This window comes from Hyla sarda, chromosome 9 (assembly GCF_029499605.1).
Source record: "Hyla sarda isolate aHylSar1 chromosome 9, aHylSar1.hap1, whole genome shotgun sequence".
Taxonomy (NCBI): Eukaryota; Metazoa; Chordata; class Amphibia; order Anura; family Hylidae; genus Hyla; species Hyla sarda.
Genome location: NC_079197.1, coordinates 36,209,866 through 36,228,555, shown reverse-complemented (window position 1 = coordinate 36,228,555; position 18,690 = coordinate 36,209,866). Strand labels below are relative to the sequence as shown.

Sequence of the window (18,690 nt, the reverse complement as noted above, 5' to 3'; positions counted from 1 at the left end):
GGGAAACACTGCAGTAGACTGTAAGCTCAGCAGTCCGCGATATTCATGAGCGGCTCCTCTGGCCTGCCCACCTGCCAGTGTTTGGCAGCGTTCAATACTCCTCACAAACAGAATGCTGTCAATCACAGGAGAGTTAGCCAGGCAGAAGCAGCCGCTCATTAGTATCGCAGACTACCAAGTACACCTAGTGGTCTGCATAATGGGTAGCAAAATCTGCTGCGGCCAATCATAAGGAGGAGCTAACTAACCCTAAGGGTGTATTCACACATACAGTATCCTGCATATATTTGGTGCTTCAAATTTGAAGCCGTATTTGGTTACATTGAAATCTGCAGCATGAAATATGTGCAGGATACTGTATGTGTGAATACACCATAAGGATAGGGTCACACAGCGCACCCGCAGCAAATTTGATGATGCGGATGTGCTGTCGGCAGAGCAAGCTTCCTGCTCCCCATAGCTCTGCATGTCCGCTTTCCCAGTGGCAGTCACAAGCGGACTCAGAGCTACCCGACCGTAGCAGGGAGCTCATTCTACAGTTACTCTGTGACTGCTGGCAGTGCGTCAGCAGCATCAGATACGCTGTGGATGTGCAGTGTGTAACCCTACCCTTAAGGGTGCATTCACAGTAGGGCTGCAACGATTATTCGATAAAATCGATAAAATTCGATAACGGGATTCGTTGTCGACGAATCTAGTTATTGAATAATCGGACGATTCATTGACCAGGCGCCAGCGTTCATAAGGCTGCTGCGGGCGGGCGGTCAGGTGCTAGGCCGCACCCTCTGTACGGTAAGTCCCTGTCCCACCCTCGCTGACCCACTTCTCACCAATCACGCGTGCTGCTGCTCTGCTCTCCTCCCCACCCCCGCCGTTTCTGGATGCACTACATTGTGCCTCCATTTTATGGAGCCTTAGCCTGCCCTGGAGGACCTCACCCAGTTTCCTGTTGTTTGATGCGCCCTGCCACTGTTACTGCCGCAGTGCATATTGACACACACATGTGGGGTATCTGCAGAGCTTTGCACTCTAGTGTCATCTACAGACACTAGGGTGCAATGCTCTGCACATACTGCTACACACCTAGGGGTATATGCAGAGCATTGCACCCTTGTGTCTGTAGATGACACTAGAGTGCAATGCTCTGCACATACCCCCATGTGTATAGCAGTGTGTGTGTACTACTTACACACTGCTATACACATGGTAGTATGTGCAGAGTATTGCATCCTAGAGTCTGTACCACAGGCACAAGGGTGCAATGCTCTGCATATACCCCTATGTGTAAAGTGGTGTACAGGGCACACCGCTTTACCCATGACCCATGGGGTATGTGCAGAGCATTGCACCCTAGTGTTTGTAGTACTAAAGTCTGTTTATTTTAATAGTTCAGACAGTTACCCATGCGGCAATATCAAATTTATACTGGTGCTGTTTACCCAGTACCAGGCACCATTAGGACAGATCAGCTTGGGGAAAAAGGTGAGAGTAACTTTTTTTTTTTTTTTTTTTTTTTTTTTTTTATTATAGGCTGAGGCTCAGAAGAATTTTGTGGGGCCAGACAACTCAATCAATATAATTGGGGCATTATCCTAGACATACATTTTTAGCCAAGCTTAGAAGTGAGAGTTCCAATATGTTTTTCACTGACACAACTAAAGATGCCATGTATGCTACCCTATGGTTCCTAAAAATGTATTTAGTGCTCAGCGATCTTTTTACTAATGTTTGTATAACTCCTTCAACAGAAGAGGAGAATGAGACTTGTCTAGCAGCTGAGGTCCACTGATCTCTATTACCGTATATACTCGAGTATAAGCTGAGGCCCCTAATTTCACCCCAAAAACCCAGGAAAAGTTATTGACTCAACTATAAGCCTAGGGTGGGAAATACATCATCCCCCCCTTCATCATCACCGCCTGTCAATCCCTTCATCAGTGGTCTTCAACCTGCGGACCTATAGATGTTGCAAAACTACAACTCCCAGCATGCCCGGGCATGCTGGGAGTTGTAGTTTTGAAACCTCTGGAGGTCCGCAGGTTGAAGACCACTGCGGCCTTCGGCATCATCCAGCCCCCCCCCCCCCCTTTTGTTATGTACTCACCTCCCCTCGGTGTGAAGTTAGGGTGAGCTGGTCCGGGCCATCTATGCTGCAGGGACCATCCGCTGCAGTGACGTTGCCTTGACGACGACGCACAGGGACGTTGCGCATGAACGTCCCTGTGCGTCGTCGTCAAGGCAACATCACTAGTCCGGGGCAGGCCCGAAGCACGGAGAAGAGGGCCCCCGGTGAAAATGGACAGCCCGCAACGACGATGGCTGTCCGGGCATGCTGGGAGTTGTAGTTTTGCAACATCTGGCGGTCCGCTGGTTGAAGACCACTGGGAAGGGATTGACAAGTGGAGAGTTCACTCGAGTATAAGCCGAGGAGGGGGCGTTTTTAGCACGAAAAATCGCGCTGAAAAACTTGTCTTATACTCGAGTATATGCGGTATATCTTTTTGTATGACAAGTCTGACCAAATTGTTTAACTTGAGTCTTTAGTTAAAAAAAATAATAAAAAACACAACAACAACTTCTTTAAAAAAGATGTACAGGCCCAGCTACCAAATTAGTGCAACTTTCCTTTTTTCAACCAGGAAACAAAGACACGCATTTAAACCTTGACATTTCTACGATGGCGGCATACCTTGTCTAATGATTTCCATGCACATTAGGATGGCTTCTTCTGCCTCTCCTCGGGCAAAGCGGATGTTGGCCTCTCCCATGAGGCCCCTGAGAGCCCTAGGGAGCTTACTACGAGGTCTTTTAGCCTGAACAGAGAAATGCACATTAAAAAGGGATCAGTTACATAGCATAATTATGAGTTTTCTTCAAAGTCATTAACAAGATGAACCATAATGAAAAGAATTTATGATGAACCTTTTCCCTGATTGGACATTTTGTATCCGATTTGCAGCAAAAATGTACACGCTGCAAACACAATGGCCGGATTTACCAACCTGCCCGAGGACAGAATCTGTCTTGTTTCCCCTCAGCAACCAATCACAGCTCTGCTTTTATTTTAACAGAGCTAATTAAGACATAAAACATGAGCTGAGATTGGTTGATAAGGAAGAACCAGACAGTTTCTGTCCTCAGGCAGATTAGTAAATCTGGGTCAATGTACTGTTTATAAACTGTAAGATGTGATGAGTCTGTACATACTAAATACATCTATAGTCACATGCGTGAGCTTTAAAAATAAATAAATTAATAAATAAAAAAAACACAGGAACGAGACAACCAATTTTGCACGCAAATAAAATTTGGCATTATATGACTATATAAATTTTTCATTTCCCTACAGAAACTCTAACCCTAACCAATAATCCTAAATCTCTCAACCTAATAAAATGTATTGCAGCTTTGATGTGGGCATCGTATGGGTGCTTCCTTGCCACCATAATATGGATGAAACATTCAAACCTTCTGCAGTTTATCAGCACCAGTGTTACAGCGGCATAACGCCAAAACAGACGAACCATGAGAGGTCCATGGGATGAAAGCAATAAAGCATACTACGTCCTAAGTGGCCAAATACTGAAAATGATATTTAATGGCAACAGTCTCTGTGTAAAAAAGATCTTTAACGAAAACCATTTTCATCTGTCAAAAATGTTTTAGACATTCCTACAGTGACAACTGTTCTAGCAATGATTCTACGGTATAAAGGTATCTCCAAAGAAGCAGTTAGTAGACTTAACCCTAAAAGATCAAAATAGGGACAGTTAGGGCTGGGCAATATGGACAAATATGTGTATCGCTGTATTTTTGAAACTTATGGCGGTTCCACGGTATATAACGGTATTCCCCCCCCACCCCCCCAAAAAAATGTATTATTAGCCCAGCGCCGCGCTGTTCCCATCGGGCTACTACTCACATCACCCGCAAGCACTGCCCTCCTCATCCTCCTGTTTGTTGCGGCCGCCCGGGCTGCAAAAGGTAAACAAAAAAACTTTAACGCATGTTCCTACGTTGGCCTTACGCTCTTTCTGGGGACGTGAACGTTGGACAGCCATCAGCCTATCACCAGCCGCAGTGATGTTCTGCTTCGGCCGGTGATAAGCTAAGCCCACTGTCCCGTAAGAAGCCGGCTTCAACCTATCACCGGCCGAGATGGAACATCACTGCTGCCGGCGATAGGCTGATGGCTGTCCGACGTTGCATTCCCTAGGAAGCTGGTCCGGACAGACTGGGAAGGTGAGTTAAAGTTTATTTTGTTAACCTTTTGCAGCCCGGGCATAGGGATACAGTATAGAGCAGTGGTCTTCAACCTGCGGACCTCCAGCTGTTGCAAAACTACAACTCCCAGCATGCCCGGACAGCCAACGGCTGTAGTTTTGCAACATCTGGAGGTTGAAGACCACTGGTATAGAGTGTCAGCGCCGGTGGCCACAACAAACAGGAGGACAAGGAGGGCAGCGCTTGCGGGTGACATATGTGAGTATTTACCCCGATGGGGACAGCGTTGGGCAAATAATTAATTGGGGGCAGAACAGCGCTCGCAGGTCACATATGATTAGTTTCCTGATGTGGGGACAGCGCAGCGCTGGGCTGATAATTCCTTCATTCCCCAGGGGGAGGGGCCAAACCAGTATTGCGGTATGGGTTAAAATTCATATCGTGCGGCACAAAAATTTCGGTATTCGGTATGAACCGGTATACCGCCTAGCCCTAGGGACAGTGTCAAATGTAGAATCTTTATTGATGTTTTACTGTGTGGTGGGAGTTTTTGGTGGAGTTTATTTGACACCATGATCCAGACGCTGCTAAACATCCCAGTCATGGAGTAAATAATAGGTCCAGTTTAGAGTAAAGAATTGAGAAGATGTGCAAGTGCTCCTCTAATCACTCCTATTTTGGGAGAAAAACAAATATTCCCAATCACAGAGCATGTATACTTTTTGGCTGAAGGGGGTACACTCCCTCCTCCAGTCTCCGAAAACTGACAACACCAAAACCGCTGACCCTTCTACAAAGGAACTATTATGCAGTGTTTACTTAACCCATCTGTATTTCAGGCTGTCTAACAGCTACAATCTTGATCTTGGGCTTGTTTAAAAGCAAATAATCTTTAACCCCTAAAGGACCAAGCCCCTTTTCCCCTTAAAGGGGGACTCCGGTGCTTACACATCTTATCCCCTATCTAAAGCATAGGGGATAAGATGCCTGATCGCGGGAGTCCCGCAGCTGGGGACGCCCGTGATCATGCACGGGGGGGGGGCGGAGGTGTGACGTCACACGCCGCCGGCCCTGCGGTCGACCGTAATCAGACCCGGAGCGAACACGCTCCGGGGACTGATAAGAAACTGGGTGCCGCGTGCATGATCACGGGCGTCCCCAGCTGCCGGACTCTTGCGATCAGGCATCTTATCCCCTATCCTTTGGATAGGGGATAAGATGTGTGAGCACCGGAGTACCCCTTTAAGGACCAGAGCTTTTTTTGCACATCTGACCACTGTCACTTTAAGCATTAATAACTCTGAAATGCTTTTTCCTTTCATTCTGATTGCTTTTTGTGACATATTCTACTTTATGTTAGTGGTAAATTTTCGTCGATAATTGCATCATTTCTTGGTGAAAAATTCTAAAATTTTATGAAAAAATTGAAAATGTTGCATTTTTTCTAACTTTGAAGCTTATAAGGAAAATAGACATTCCAAATAAATTACATATACAATATGTCTACTTTATGTTTGCATCATAAAGTTGACATGTTTTTACTTTTGGAAGACATCAGAGGGCTTCAAAGTTCAGCAGCAATTTTCAAATTTTTCACGAAATTTTCAAGATCGGAATTTTTCAGGGGCCAGTTCAGTATTGAAGTGGATTTGAAGGGCCTTCATATTAGAAATACCCCATAAATGAACCCATTCTAAAAACGGCACCCCTCGAAGTATACAAAATAACTTTCAATAAGTTTGTTAACCCTTTAGGTGTTTCACAGGAATAGCAGCAAAGTGAAGGAGAAAATCCAAAATCTTCAATTTTTTACACTTGTATGTTCTTGCAGACCCAGTTTTTTTATTTTTAGAAGGGGTAAAAGAAGACAAAGCCCGCCAAAATTTGTAACCCAATTTCTCTTGAGTAAGGAAATACCTCATATGTGTATGTCAAGTGTTCGGCGAGCACAGTAGAGGGCTCAGAAGGGAAGGAGCAACAATGGGATTTTGGAGAGTGAATTTTGCTGAAATGGTTTTGGGGGGAAATTTAGGAAGTCCCTATTGTGCCAGAACAGCAAAAAATAAAAAACCACATGGCATACTATTTTGGAAACTACACCCCTCAAGGCACATAACAAAGGGTCCAGTGAGCCTTAACACCCCACAGGTGTTTGACGAATTTTTGTTAAAGTCGGATGTGTAAATGAAAAAAAAAAAAAATGTTCACTAAAGTGCATTTTCCCCCCAAATTTACCATTTTTACAAAGGGTGATGGGAGAAAATGCCCCCCAAAATTTGTAACCCTATTTCTTCTGAGTATGTAAATACCCCATATGTGGACGTCCAGTGCTCTGCTGCCGCACTACAATGCTTAGAAGAGAAGGAGCGCCATTGAGCTTTTGGCAAGAGAATTTGTTTGGAATGGAAGTCAGGAGCCATGTGCGTTTACAAAGGCACCCCGTGGTGCCAGAACAGTGGACCCCCCCCACATGTGACCCCATTTTGGAAACTACACCCCTCACAGAATTTAATAAGGGGTGCAGTGAGCATTTACACCACACTGGCGTTCGACAGATCTTTTGAACAGTGGGCTGTGCAAATGACAAATTACATTTTTCATTTTCACGGACCACTGTTCCAAAAATCTGCCAGACACCTGTGGGGCACAAATGCTCACTGCACCCCTTATTACATTCCGTGAGGGGCGTAGTTTCCAAAATAGGGTCATATGTGGGGGGGTCCATTGTTCTGGCACTATGGGGGCTTTGTAAACACACGTGGCCTTCAATTGCGAATCTCTACAAGAGCCTAATGGCGCTCCCTCTCTTCTGAGCATTGTAGTTCGCCCACAGAGCACTTTACATCCACATATGGGGTATTTTCATACTCAGAAGAAATGGGGCTATACATTTTGGTTTTTTTTTTTCCTATAACACCAGCATTTTAGTAAAAAAAAAAAATTTTTCTTAATTTTCCCATACAACTTTAACAAAAATTTGTCAAACACCTTTGGGGTGTTAAGGCTCACTATACCCCTTGTTACATTCCGTGAGGGATGTAGTTTCCAAAATTGAGTCATACGTGAGTATTTATTTTTAAGCGTTTATGTCAGAACCGCTGTAAAATCAGCCACCCCTGTGCAAATCACCAATTTAGGCCTCAACTGTACATAGTGCGCTCTCACTCCTGAACCTTGTTGGGCGTCCGCAGAGCATTTTACGCCCACATATGGGGTATTTCCGTACTCAGGAGAAATTGCGTTACAAATTTTAGGGGTCTTTTTTTTTCCTTTTACCTCTTGTGAAAATAAAACGTATGGGGCAACACCAGCATGTTAGTGTAAAATATATATATTTTTTTACACTAACAGGCTGGTGTAGACCCCAACTTTTCCTTTTCATAAGGGGTAAAAGAAGAAAATGTCCCCCAAAATTTGTAACGCAAATTCTCCCGAGTACGGAAATACCCCATATGTGGCCTTAAACTGTTTCCTTGAAATACCACAGGGCTCTGAAGTGAGAGAGCGCCATGCGCATTTGAGCACTAAATTAGGGATTGCATAGGGGTGGACATTGGGGTATTCTACGCCGGTGATTCACAAACAGGGTGCCTCCAGCTGTTGCTAAACTCCCAGCAAGCCTGGACAGTCAGTGGCTGTCCGGAAATGCTGGGAGATGTTGTTTTGCAACAGCTGGAGGTTCCGTTTTGGAAACAATGCCGTACGATAAGTTTGCATTTTTATTGGGGGGGGGGGGATTGTAAGGGGTGTATATGTAATGTTTTACCCTTTATTATGTGTTAGTGTAGCGTAGTGTTTTTAGGGTACATTCGCACTGGCGGGGGTTTACGGTGAGTTTCCCGCTAGGAGTTTGCGCTGCGGCGGAAAATTTGCCACAGCTCAAACTTGAAGCAGGAAACTCACTGTAAACCCGCCCGTGTGAATGTACCCGTACATTCACATGGGGAAGGGGCAAACCTCCAGCTGTTGCAAAACTACAACTCCCAGCATGCACTGACAGACCGTACATGCTGGGAGTTGTACTTTTGCAACAGTTGGAGGCACACTGGTTGGAAAACCTTCAGTTAGATGGTTACCTAACTCAGTATTTTCCAACTAGTGTGCCTCCAGCTGTTGCAAAACTACAACTCCCAACATGTACTGATCACCAAAGGGCATGCTGGGAGATGTAGTTATGCAACAGCTGGAGGTACGCAACTACAACTCCCAGCATGCCGAGACAGCTGTTTGGGCATGTTTGGAGCTGTAGTTTTGCAAGATCTGAAGGGCCACAGTTTAGAGGCCACTGCACAGTGATCTCCAAACTGTGGCCCTCCAGATGTTGCAAAACTACATCTCCCAGCATGCCTAAACAGCAAACAGCTGTCTGGGCATGTCTTGGCATGTTTTGCAACATCTGGAGGGATACAGTTTAGGGTCCACTGTATAGTGGTCTCAAACTGTAGTTCTCCAGATGTTGCTAGGCAACTCACCGGCTTCTGTAGTCTGCACCAGGGAGCCAGCCGCACGTACATCACCGCCCACTGCCGCTGATGGTAAGTGACCTCCTGCGCCAGTCACAACTGTTCCCCTGCTCTGCCCGGACTACAGTGGGTGGGCAGAGTGGGGAAACTGAACTCCCCCCCCCCCCCCCCCCCCCCGATCTGCTATTGGTCAGTCGCTTCTGACTGACCAATAGCAGGGATAGGAGGGGTGCCACCTATCCCTTTAGGGGGACCGGGGATGTCTTGGACACCCCCGATCCCCCTTATTATCCGGGTCACCGGAGACCCGTATTCGCCGCAAATCGCCGGTGTGAATTTCCCCCCTGTGGGCATTGGAACTGGATGCCTGCGGCGGGGACAGAAATTCCCACGGGCTTACAGGTACGCCCTTGGTCCTTAAAGGAGAACTCCGGAATATAAAAATTGTCGCCCCATACTGCCGGCAGTAAAAAAAAATAAAGATGTACATACCTTCCTCCGCTCCCCCGGGGCCTCCGGTAACCGGCTCCGGTCTCCGCCGCGATCCTCTTCCTGGTTGCCGGTGGTCGGATGAATCATACTGCGCTCAGCCAATCACCAGCCGTAGCGAAGTCAGACTCGGCCGGCGATAGGCTGAGCGGCAGTGTGAGAACGCTTCAAGACACAAAATTCTTCACTACACCGGCACCTGCGGCCGGGGCCGAAAACATCACACTGCCGCTCAGCCTATCGCCGGACGAGTCTGACTTCGCTGCGGCTGGTGATTGGCTGATTCATCTGACCACCAGAAAGTGGATCGCGGCGGAGACCGGAGCCGGTTACCGGAGGCCCAGGGGGAGCGGAGGAAGGTATGTACATCTTTATTTTTTTACTGCCGGCACTATGGGGGGACAATTATTATGTTCTGGAGTTCTCCTTTAAGTACCAGCGAGCAAGGGTATACCCATACGCCCGTGGTCCTTAAGGGGTTAAAACGATTCCAAGATCAAGACTGCAGCTGCTATACAGCCTGAGATGGAGCCTGTAGGAGCCAGGACCTATCTCAATAGTTCTTGGCATAGAACATATGAAATATGTCTTTGGCAGGGAAATCCTTAACCCCTTAAGGACCGGGGGTTTTTCCGTTTTTGCATTTTCGTTTTTTGCTCCTTGCCTTTAAAAAATCATAACTCTTTCAATTTTGCACCTAAAAATCCATATGATGGCTTATTTTTTGCACCACCAATTCTACTTTGTAATGACGTCAGTCATTGTGCCCAAAAATCTACGGTGAAACGGGAAAAAAAATCATTGTGAGACAAAATTGAAAAAAAAAAACGCCATTTTGTAACTTTTGGGGGCTTCCGTTTCTACGTAGTACATTTTTCGGTAAAAATGACACCTTACCTTTATTCTGTAGGTCCATATGATTAAAATGATACCCTACTTATACAGGTTTGAATTTGTCGCACTTCTGGAAAAAATCATAACTTCATGCAGAAAAATTTATACGTTTAAAATTGTCATCTTCTGACCCCTATAACTTTTTTATTTTTCCGTGTATGGGGCGGTATGAGGGCTCATTTTTTGCGCCGTGATCTGAAGTTTTTAACGGTATCATTTTTGCATTGATAGGACTTATTGATCGCTTTTTATTCATTTTTTCATGATATAAAAAGTGACCAAAAATGCACTATTTTGGACTTTGGAATTTTTTTGCGCGCACGCCATTGACCGTGCGGTTTAATTAACGATATATTTTTATAATTCGGACATTTCCGCATGCGGTGATACCATTTATGTTTATTTTTATTTTTATTTACACTGTGTTTTTTCTTTTATGGGAAAAGGGGGGTGATTCAAACTTTTACTAGGGAAGGGGTTAAATGATGTTTATTCACTTTTTTTTTGCACTTTTTTTTTGCAGTGTTATAGGTCCCATAGGGACCTATAACACTTCACACACTGATCTTTTACATTGATCACTGGTTTCTCATAAGAAACCAGTGATCGATGATTCTGTCGCATGACTGCTCATGCCTGGATCTCAGGCACTGAGCAGTCATTCGGCGATCGGACAGCGAGGAGGCAGGTAGGGGCCCTCCCGCTGTCCTGTCAGCTGTTCGGGATGCCGTGATTTCACCGCGGCTATCCCGAACAGCCCACTGAGCTAGCCGGCATGCTTTCGGTTTCACTTTAGACGCGGCGTTCAACTTTGAACGCCGCGTCTAAAGGGTTAATAGCGCGCGGCACAGCGATCAATGCCACGCGCTATTAGCCACAGGTCCCGGCCGTTGTTAGAGGCCGGGCCCGAACCGCTATGACGCGGGGCCACGCCGTGGCCCCGCGTTATAGATCGGGAGTGGACACATGACGTTCCAGTACGTCATGTGTCCTTAAGGGGTTAAAGACAAGGATAAAAGGTTTAAAATTAGTCCACACGTCTGCAGACTTTGCTTTCCGTAAAACACTCAGATTTACTCTGAGTCATGTGTATAATGGATGACAAAACAATTACGCACAGAGGCGTAGAATATTTTACTTCAGCAAAGAAAAGGTTTGATTTCATGTGTCATGTTTTCACATATACAGGTAAAAGTAAAAAAATTTGAATATCGTGCAAAAGTTCATTGTATTTTATTAATGCAACTTAAAAGGAAAGGAAGCATGAAGTGCTCCAAAATCTCCTGGTAGACGGATGCGTTGACCCTGGACTTAAAGGGGTAGTCCAGTGCTGAAAAATCTATCCCCTATCCTAACGATAGGGGATAGGTTTCAGATCGCGAGGGGTCCAACCGCTGGGGCCCCCCGCGATCTCCTGTACAGTGCCCATCTTGATGGCGAGATAGTGGGTGTCGACCACTGCATGAAGCGGTGGCTGACACACCCCCTCAATACAGCGCTATGGCAGAACCGGAGATTGCCGAAGGCAGCGCTCCGGCTCTGCCATAGAGTTGTACTGCGGTGGCGTGTCAGCCGCCGCTTTGTGGGGCGGTCGACGCGCCTCCTTCCCGCGGGTTGCCGGGGCCCCGTACAGGAGATCGCAGGGGGGCTTTACCGGTCGGACCCCCTGCGATCTGAAACTTACCCCCTATCCTTAGGATAGGGGATAAGTTTTTCAGCACTGTACTACCCCTTTAATGAAGCACAGTGGACCAACGCCAGCAGATGGCTCCCCAGATCATAGTAATTGGGGGGGCTTTGGGGTTTTCATGAGCTGTAAGCCATAATCATCACAATTATGACAAATCACGGCTTGAACTATCTTGCATTGTTTTAGTTTCACCTATTAAGTTGCATTACTGAAATAAATGAACTTTGCACAATATTCAAATTTTTCGAGTTTCCCCTGTACATAGGAATGGGGCACCCTTGTAAATCGTTGACATTTAGTTGATTTTTATTATTTGTCTAACATGTAAAATACCTTCATCATCTTTCTGTTTTCTCTGTTAATTTCCATTTCCAGGGCAAAGACATCACCAGCTGATGGTTGTTCAGAGATTTCTTCTCCGTCGTCCTCCTCGTCTTCATCCTCTCCATCATCTCTATCATCCTCCCCGATCATTGATGCAAATACTTTTTGAACCGACTTGCTGACACCATCGGATGTTTCATCCTCTAGAAACAAGCAGTAAAATGTTCATGAAAACCTAAACCCAACTTACATTACCAACACTTGATAATGTTCATTTTTAATGGGGGTTTTCTGGTAATAACAAGTAGCATCCATAAAAGGAGGAGCGAGGTGTTGACTGCCAAGGAAAAAGGACAATAACAGACAGACCTATAGTTAAACCAGTGTTTCCCAAATAGGGTGCCTCCAGCTGTTGCAAAACTACAACTCCCAGCATGCCCGGACAGCCGAAGGCTGTCCGGGCATGCTGGGAGTTGTAGTTTTGCAACAGCTGGAGGCACCCTATTTGGGAAACACTGAGTTAGACTGTGTTTAGAGATGAGCGAACTTACAGTAAATTCGATTCGTCACGAACTTCTCCGCTCGGCAGTTGATGACTTTTCCTGCATAAATTAGTTCAGCTTTCCGGTGCTCCGGTGGGCTGGAAAAGGTGGATACAGTCCTAGGAGACTCTTTCCTAGGACTGTATCCACCTTTTCCAGTCCACCGGAGCACCTGAAGGCTGAACTAATTTACGCAGGAAAAGTCATCAACTGCCGAGCCGAGAAGTTTGTGACGAATCGAATTTACTGTAAGTTTGCTCATCTCTAACTGTGTTACCCCAGTCACCATGTATAAGCAGGTTGTACAATTGACCATACACCTTAGACATCTGCCAAATAAACAGGATTTTTCATAATTTTTAACCTTTCATATTATACTGTATTAGACTGTGCTCTCCTGCCTTTTTACTTGTAACATCCCCGCTGTTCTCGCAGCTTTTGTTTGCATCACATGACCAGCGACAATGAATATTTATATTGAGCCACAATTCACTGAAGATGAATGCCGATCGTCAGAGGGACAGATCTCCGGAGTGCAGGTATGTAATGTATTTAACCCATTAACTCCTCATCAGTCTCCTCTTCCCCTACACTATAATCCAGTGTATTGGGTTTAGTGTGGGGAACAGATGACCGTTTTCCTTGAAGACTTCACCAGGGACATGTAAAGGAAAGGGGAGCAGTGGGCTACCATCTGTGTGATACAAACCAGGAGGATAAATAAAAACGGTCACCCGTTCACCCGCACTATAACCCGATACACCGGTGAACAGGAGACTGATGCGGGGCGTCGGACTGCTATACCTACCTGCAGTCTTGAGCCCCGCTCCTCCGAAGGTCAGCAAAAAAAAGGTGAAAATCCAGCTCCCAGAAAAAAGAAGAAAATCTTCAAACTTTAATAATCCAGATTAAAAACAAAACAAAAGCAGCATGTCACAGTAAGAGTGAGAAACGCTGATGCGTTTCGGGCTCAAAAGTAGCCCTTAATCATGGCCATGATTAAGGGCTACTTATGAGCATGAAACGGGTCAACGTTTATCACTCTTACTGTGACATAGTGATAAACGCTGACGCGTTTCGGGCTCAAAAGTAGCCCTTAATCATGGCCATGATTAAGGGCTACTTTTGAGCATGAAACGGGTCAACGTTTATCAACTATTACTGTGACATGTTGCTTTTTTTTTATTTTTTATCTGGATTATTAAAGTTTGAAGATTTTATTCTTTTTTTCTTGGAGCTGGATTTTCACCTATTTTGCTGCTATGTCTACATGGGATACGGCCCATTGATACTCCGTGCTTCCATACCTATCCAGTGCCTTGGACTTTTACGGACTGTTCAGATTGGTGGTGAGCTTTTTTGCGTTTCCCCTGTATGCGTGGTCCCCCTTTTCCAGATTTGACTTGCGCTCTGGAGTCGGGCCCACCGGCTGGATTTAAATATTCATAAGCGCTGGTCACGTGAGCGTTAGTGCATACTGAGCATTCCCGTGACCAGTGCTTATGAATATTTAAATCTAGCCAGCGGGCCCACCTGCAGAGCGCAAGTCAAATCTGGAAGAGGGGGACCTTGGGAGGATCAGGGCTCCGGACTGCAGGTAGGTATAGCAGTCCGAGACCCCGCATCGTTCTCCTGTTCACCCGCACTATAACCCAGTGTATCGGGTGTGTGCGGGTGAGTGGGTGACCGTTTTCCTTTAAAAAAGGCAAAGACGTACTTTAAATATGTATTAAAATTAGAAGGGAAAAAGTCACATAGCATCAATCACCCCAAACTCACAGAATGAGATCAGTCACACACAGCACTAGTAGAGGAGAATATCAATGGCACATACCTTTATCCTCATTGTATATGTTAGGCGTTGAGAGGAATTTTGCAGAGGTGGATGGGACCTCAGGATCATCTGTGTCACATACTGATTTTTCTGAAAATCCCACATTTGCCGTATCCTAACAAAACATAATAAGGAAGCATTAAAATGTATAAAATTAATAGATTTTTACATTATATTTGAGCTGCACAATTAGTTACAGTAACCCTCAAACCTGCCAACCAAGGGAGTTTCAATGCAACAAGCCCAACAACTGTGTGGACAATCCTATGGAAGCTATCCTATGGTCAGCAAGCAGAAAGGAGGGCCCATGTAGGATGGGTGATGGCGCTAACATGAAACAGATAATTTACCAAGACAGAATGATGGAGGAAAGACTTTTATACCTCGTATAAATAGCAAAGCCATTTGCATGTAGGCTGTGAGGATGAACTAGGATATGGCTTTATGCTATGGAGCTATAGGTGCTCCAAGTGCTATTGTAATATACTCTAAAGTATGCCATATGACAGAGATATTACAGAGGAAACTAAGGTGTTACAGAATAGGGATATACTACACACTGGAACATGCCAAAAATGCAGTTGACAGTTTTATCAGATTTATTGTTATAAAATAAATAAATAAATAAAAATCGGACAATTAATCGATTTTGACAATCATCCTTAGGTGCAGCCCTATAAAATAGGTAAACATAACTTACATGTCCTGTGTGATGATGATATATTGCAGTATGTTTTTAGGGATGGCTGCAACATTGTGCTATGTCGGACCTTAAAGGAAATCTGTCACCAGTGTCACCTATCGACAGATAGTACAGGTGACACTGATGACAATGGTACTTACCTTGTCCCGTTCTGTGCAGGGGATCCCCTGTAATCTTCTCCGGTAGCTTCAGCTCCGGGCCCGGCTTGGGACATGGGCGGAGCATATGGACGTCACCGCTGCTGTTCTCTAGCAGCGGGACCCAGCAGAGAGCAGCAGCGGCTTTGGGCATGGGCGGAGCTTAGTGACGTCACCGCTGCTGTTCTCTAGCAGCGGGGCCCAGCAGAGAGCAGCAGCGGCTTGGGGCATGGGCGGAGCTTAGTGACGGGCCCGAAGCTGAAGTTAGTACCGTTGTCATCAGTGTCACCTGCACTACCTGCAGGTACCTACAGGTTAGTGCAGGTGACACATTTCCTTTAACTATAGGAACTTGCTATAGAAATTGGCTTAGTTAATGTGGTTTGTATAAGTGTGGCAGCCATTCTTGCAGGACATGTGGATTAACCTGGGTATGTACAGAGTTTAATCCCACATGTAATTTACATTTTCCTATTAAACAGAGTATCAATTGCAATTCCACAAATGTGGTGTATAGGACTCGGTGTAATATGTGTATGAACCAAATTGTGGGATGTACGATTTGGAGATTAAAGACAAGAGTCCTGAAACATTAAAGGGGTCTGTAAGAACTGTCCAGAGTAGGAGAAAATCCCCATTGCAAACATATGCTCTGGACAGTTCCTAATATGGACAGAGATGTCAGCAGAGAGCACTGTGCTCATGGTGTCAGCAGAGAGCTCTGTGTTCCAAAAAGAAAAGAATTTCCTATGTAGTTATCAGCAGCTAATAAGTAATTGAAGGATTAAGATTTTTTTAATAGAAGTAATTTACAAATCTGTTTAACTTTCTGGCACCAGTTGATTAAAAAAAAAAAAAAAATTAAAAATAAAGTTTTCCCATCGGACTATGCCTTTAAGGGTACGTTCACATGATCCGATTGACATGCGTGTATTACACTGCGGATCCGCCGCTGAAGGACTGCTGTATGCTGCCTTTACAGGTGTCTGCTCGGAGCTGCAATACGCTGCTACAAGCAGACACACTGAAGCGATGTGCTAGTCGCTGCGCATGCACGTTGTACTCGCACACATGGCGGCCGCTCCCCTGCTCTATTACATAGGGTAATAAGAGCTGGGGATCCGCTCAAGTGAACGTACCCTTAAAGCGAATAGGTCAGAGGGAATTCTCTGCTTACTGGCCGGGCACTGTTCCCTAATCCCACACCAGAGCACAATTCATAAGCACATAGCAGGAATTCAAATTTGGAGGCCAAGCCATGACTGTCAGTCTAGCAGGGACAGGGATGGAAGGGGGGGCCATGAGGTGTTCTAGCCCTCAGCACTTCAGGGGCTTTGGAACGCCTCTTGACACCAGAGAACATAAGCATTCATTCAGTTTTCATTCATGATCACTACATTGGTAGATTCTAATACTACTAGGGGTGTAAGAAAAAGAAACAAAAAAAAAACGATTAACTCGATTATGGCGATTTTTCATTTGGCGATACGGTATTGATTCAAAATATTTTTGAATCGATCTTTTTGGGGATGTGCAGTTACGGGCGCCAGGCAGGTGAATTTTTCTGGCTCGTGCAAGCAGGGTCGGACCTGACCAGCGCGGCGGTGCTCTGGGTGTATGAAGCAGGCTCCCGACTCGTGACCGATCCGTACTCTGCGGCCCCCGGCTAATAGCCAGCATGTGGCGCTCAGCAGTCTGTATGGAGCGGGCTGCGTACTCCTGCCCGCTCCATACTCTGCAGCCCCCGGCTGTTTTCAGTAACCGGGGGCCGCCGCTAATAGCCAGCATGCAGCGATCGCCGTGGCTGGCTATTAACCCTTTAGATCGCCGCTCTCAAAGCTGACAGCAGCATCTAAAGGGACCTGTGAATGCTCCCTGGTGGGCTAGTGGGGTGGATCGCGCCACCCACCCCCCCGCAGCTCGTTTGCGGGCGGGTGATCCACTACAGAGGTAACCGGAGGGCTTACCTCTACTACCTCCTGTCCCGTGGCTCCGTCATTGATAGAGCCTGGCTGGACTAGGCTCTATCAATGGATCACAGAGCAATGGAGTTCAACAGGACTCTATTAATCTGTCTGAGGAATCAAATGATTCCTCCTAAAAGTCCAATAAAGTGTATAAAACATTTTTTAATATAAGTTTAAAAGACACACATTAACCCCTTCCATATTAAAAGTTCAAATCACCCCCTATTCCTATATAAAAACATGTAAACATAATAAAAATAAACATATTTGGTATCACTGCGTGAGTAAAAATCGCAATATATATCGTTTTTGAGACAGATTCGGGATATATCGCGATATATCGTATCGTCATACGTGTATCACGATACATATGGTAGAGCCAGATTCTTGCCAATTCCCACCCCTACTTACTACTGTCCTCTTTTCTCCCATACCTTTTTCTCACGTGCTTGTCTTTCTTCGCGGCGTAGCTCAAATTCCTCGAAAGATATTTTCCCTTCCAGGTAATCAATAAGCTCCGGACTGAACCCAGACATTTTCACTTTCTACTGGCACAAGTTTTCAGAAATTGTCAGGACTTTCACCTGGAAAATGCAAGGAAAGACATTAGATGAACGCCCAGAGAGTAAGGCTGGGTTCACACCACGTTTTGTTAAATACGGTTCCCGTATACGGCTGGGAGGAGGGGTGGGCGGGGCTTAATCGCGGCGCCCGCACTTAGCCATATTCGGGAACCGTATTTAATGTACGTCTATGAGCCGACCAGAGTGAACCGCAGCCTCCGGTCGGCTTCGTTTTCGGCCGTATGCGGTTTCCCTACCGCAGGCAAAAACATGGTCGACCGCGTTTTTGCCTACGGTCGGGAAACCGCATACGGCCGAAAACAAAGCCAACCGGAGGCTGCGGTTCACTCCGGTCGGCTCATAGACATACATCGAATACGGTTGAGTGCGGGCGCCGCGATTAAGCCCCCCTTCTCCCAGCCGTATACGGGAACCATATTTAACAAAACGTGGTGTCAACCCAGCCTAAGTATGTATGTTTAGGACAGTGTTTTCCAAACAGTGTGCCCCCAGCTGTTGCAAAACTACAACTCCTAGCATGCCCGGACAGCCGAAGGCTGTCCGGGCATGCTGGGAGTTGTAGTTTTGCAACAGCTGAAGACACACTGTTTGGAAAACACTGTCTTATAATGATACAAAGTAACCATTTTCCCATAAATGGTGCAGTTGCCCATAGCAACCACTTAAGAATGCCTTTTTAAAAATGATCTGAGTGGTCGCTATGGGCAACTGCACCACTCTTCCTCTACACAGGTTTTGATGAATCTTCCGGTGTCTTCTGGAGAATCTTCAGGTCACATGATATATGAGAAAGTTGATCACACTGTTTTTATGTAAACCTTCCAGTAAGTCTTGTCCTT

At 45.7% G+C, this 18,690-nt stretch overlaps 1 protein-coding gene across 3 annotated transcripts in view; it reads right to left on the bottom strand.

Moving 5' to 3' along the window:
* Positions 1-18,690, bottom strand: part of GTF3C3 (general transcription factor IIIC subunit 3) — a 63,359-nt gene that overhangs the window by 40,981 nt on the left and 3,688 nt on the right. For all 3 annotated transcript variants that reach the window (XM_056538475.1, XM_056538478.1, XM_056538476.1), the window contains exons 2-5: positions 17,702-17,851; positions 14,461-14,575; positions 12,094-12,287; positions 2,690-2,813 (exon numbers count right to left, since the gene is read on the bottom strand). In XM_056538475.1, the coding sequence (XP_056394450.1) occupies positions 2,690-2,813; positions 12,094-12,287; positions 14,461-14,575; positions 17,702-17,803 (535 nt within the window). In that variant the 5' untranslated portion in view covers positions 17,804-17,851. The remainder of the gene's footprint in view (positions 1-2,689; positions 2,814-12,093; positions 12,288-14,460; positions 14,576-17,701; positions 17,852-18,690) is intronic.